This window comes from Lipotes vexillifer, unplaced genomic scaffold (genome assembly GCF_000442215.2).
Source record: "Lipotes vexillifer unplaced genomic scaffold, Lipotes_vexillifer_v1.1 scaffold413, whole genome shotgun sequence".
Classification (NCBI taxonomy): domain Eukaryota; kingdom Metazoa; phylum Chordata; class Mammalia; order Artiodactyla; family Lipotidae; genus Lipotes; species Lipotes vexillifer.
The window spans coordinates 1,595,100-1,598,518 of record NW_006769725.1 but is presented as its reverse complement, the minus strand read 5'-3'; the positions used below and the strand labels follow the sequence as shown (position 1 = coordinate 1,598,518).

The 3,419-nt window shown below is 44.3% G+C and overlaps 1 protein-coding gene across 1 annotated transcript in view; it reads left to right on the top strand.

Annotated features, from left to right (window-relative positions):
• The first annotated feature begins 705 nt into the window (after positions 1-705).
• Positions 706-3,419, top strand: part of UBE3D (ubiquitin protein ligase E3D) — a 101,924-nt gene continuing 99,210 nt past the window's right edge. The window contains exon 1 of the mRNA XM_007445892.1: positions 706-782. Coding sequence (XP_007445954.1) covers positions 706-782 — 77 coding nt within the window. The remainder of the gene's footprint in view (positions 783-3,419) is intronic.

Sequence of the window (3,419 nt, the reverse complement as noted above, 5' to 3'; positions counted from 1 at the left end):
ACCACACTCTCTTCTGCAAGATAACAGAAAACTTCTCACATTTTTGCAACCGTTTCCATCCTGGAGCGACTGGGTCTAAATTGAGAAGCAACGCCACGTCAGTCCTGGACATTTGTTGCCTCAGACAGAGCTACCAAACGGCCGACTAGCGTTCATTAAAAAACAGGAAAAACAAAAAACAACCGTAGTTCATTAAAACAAAAACAAAAAAAATCCAAGATACAGTGTGTTTGGGGTGGGGAGTTCGGCTCTCTGGCCTCCTGGGGACAGTGCCCGGCTATACCGACCCCTCTCCATCACCACCCTCTCGTCCAGTCTCCTCCCTACCCACGGCTAACCAAAGCACTGCACTGGGGGTCTGACTTTGAAGGTCACTTCCAGGGAGCCGGATGCATCAGGTGGCACCGTGGGAGGACACTTCGGCTCCACCCCCCCCCCCCCGCCCCCCGCCCATCTTGCTCCGCGCTCAGACCCAAAGCCGGGATTTGAAACTGCCACGCCCCCCAGATGGAGTCCCCGCGGCGGCGCGCCTTTCTCCCGGCAGGTGGCGCTGTGGGCTGGCGGGCAGCCGACCTCCGGGTCCCGGAGGCCCGCGCCGCCCACACCGCCGCCGCTGCCGCTCCTACTCCTGCTCTGGTCGCACGTTGCAGCCCCTTTCCGGCCCTGGTACCCGGGGTCGCTGGAGCCCCTGGCTGGGTGCCCGCCATGGCGGCGGCTGCGGCGGAGGCGCGCGTGTTCCTGGAAGTGCGGAGACGGCTGCAGAGCGCGCTGCTGATCCTGGGGTAAGGCGGGCGGTGGAGTGCGGGATACCAGGCGCAGCCTAGCTCGCTTTTCGTCTGCCCGGGCAGGCTCCGCCTCCCTCGGAAGGACGGGTTTTTGAATTTCTTTTTTCCAGTTGCTTAGAGCTTCTGGGTTACTCAAAGTGGAGTTGCTCGCCCCCGCGCGCGCCCCCAGTCTCCCTTCGGCTGGCAATCTCAGCATCACCTGGGAACTTTTTAGAAATGCGTTGTCTTAGCTCCACATCAGCACTACTGAATCAGAACTTAGATTTTAACACGTTTCCCGGGATTCAGATGCACATTAAAGTTTGAGGATACCTAATGTACCACACCGTTGACAGTGCCCTGCGTTTCCAGCAAAACAGTGCAAAAAGTGTTTTGATTGCCTCTTTGGGATCCTCGTTGTAAGAAATCTGTTCCAATGTGAGAGCTTCCTGTTTTGTAAATAAACTCCGGTGTTATTTTTTCCTCCCCAAACTGTTCTCTATGCAAAGGAATGGACACACTGGTTCAGTAAACGTGTGTTCAGTGAACGACTAACCAAGGTTGCAGACATCTTATTGGAGCTCATTCTTTTATTCATATTCGGAGTTCCAGTGAGAAGTCTGCACGCGTTTAACTTGCTATTCATTACACAAACAAGAAACTGTTAGGAAAAGTGTTCTCTTTTTTTGGTTTGGTAGTATATGGGACCTCTACTGTTCCCTTGTGACCACTGTTTCAAACAGTGTAAATTAGACGTTAAAATCCTGAACGTTTTATTACACAGCACCACTCTGAGATAGACTAATGCTTAGCCTTCTCTTTTCCTGAAACCAGCCGGATGTCTGGTGTGGCAGTTTTGGATTTGGCCTGAGAACTGGATTCAATCCTAAATTCTTCACCAGAGTAGAATCCTTTAATTTGAATGTTTTCAATTGTAAAATGGGGACGATGTTTATCACTCTTCTTTCTCTCTTTCTCCCCTGCGTCTTCCCCCGCCCTTTCTCAAATCATGAGTTCATATAAGTGCTGCACGTCCAACTCAAATACACCTTGTAAGGTTATTTGGAGCCCACACCTTACACAAAACGAAACAAGACAACCTCCCTCCTTTCTCTCGTCAAAGGGGCCCTTCATGGTTCCCCTGGATAACTCTCCCTTTTCAGCAAGTTAAGAAACCTAACTTTGCTGGACTCCTGTTTTGTCCCTGGTGGTCTTTGGCTGTTGAGCTTTATCACCAATTTCCCCAACCCTAAAAGCAACCACTGTTCTGATTTCATTCAACAACGATTAGCTTGCCAGTTCTTGAACTATGTATAAATGGAGTCATACAATATGTACTTGTTTGTTTCTGGCTGCTTTCCTTCAACAGTGTTTGCGAGATTCATGTTTCATCTATGTCATTGCATATATCAATAGACCATTCTTTTTTTCCTGCTGAGTGGTTTTCCACTGTATGAATATACGACAATTCATTTATCCATTCATCTATTGCTGGATATTTTGTGTGTTTCTAGAGCTTGCTTGTTATGAATAAAGCTGCCATACATTTTTTTTTTTGGCCACACTGTGCGGCTTGCTGGATCTTAGTTCCCCCACCGGGCATTGAGCCCGGGGCCCTTGGCAGTGTGAGCGTGGAGTCCTAACCACTGGACTGTCAGGGAATTCCCAAAGCTGCCATACGTTTTTGTGTAAGTATTTTTGCTGGGTCATAGGGTAGATGGGGGCTTTACTTTATGAGAAACCATTGAACAGTTCTCCAAAGTGATTGTACCAGTTTACACTCTAACCAGAAAAAAAAATGAATTCTAATGGCTTCACATTCTCGTCTGCATTTAGTGTTGTCAGTCTTCGATTTAGCTATTCTGGTGGTATACAGTAGTATCTCATTGTCATTTTAATTTGTATTTCCCTGATTAATAATGTTGAGTACCTTTTCATTTGCTTTTTGGTCATACATATATGTTCCTTTGTCAAGTGTCTTCTAATATCAAGTTGTTTGTCTTATTGTTGAATTTAAATAGTTTTTTATATAGTCTGGAAACAAGACCTTTTTCATTTATGTCTGTGAGTATGTGAATATTTTCTCCCAATCTGTAACTTTTCATTTTCTTAATTGTGTCTTTTGATGAACAGAACATCTTAATTATTATGAAATCCAGTTTATTGCATTTTTTTCTTTAATGATTAGTGTTTTTTGTGTCCTTAAATCTTTGCCTACCAGCTTGTGAGATTTTTTTCCTATGTTTATTTTCTAGGAGTTACATAGTTTTATCTTTTACATTTAGGTCTGTGATTATGTCAAATTAGTTTTTGTATTTGGCATGAGGTAGAGGTCAAAGTTCATTGCTTTTCTATAAGGATGCCCAGTTGTTCCATCACCATTAGTTAAAAGGCTGTCATTTCTTCCACTGATATAACTCAATGTCTTTGTCAGAAATCAGCTGACTATACTGTTTGCATGGTATGCCTTTTTCTACCCTTTTACTCTCAACTTGTGTTTTTATATGTAAAATTTTAAAAGCATGTACTAGGCGGAGTTTTTTAAAATCCATTCTGACAATCTCTGCATTTTAATTAGAATTTTTAGTCTATTTGCATTTAATGTAAATGATATGATTTTTATTCTTTCCCTAATCTTTGTTTTTTTTTTTTTTT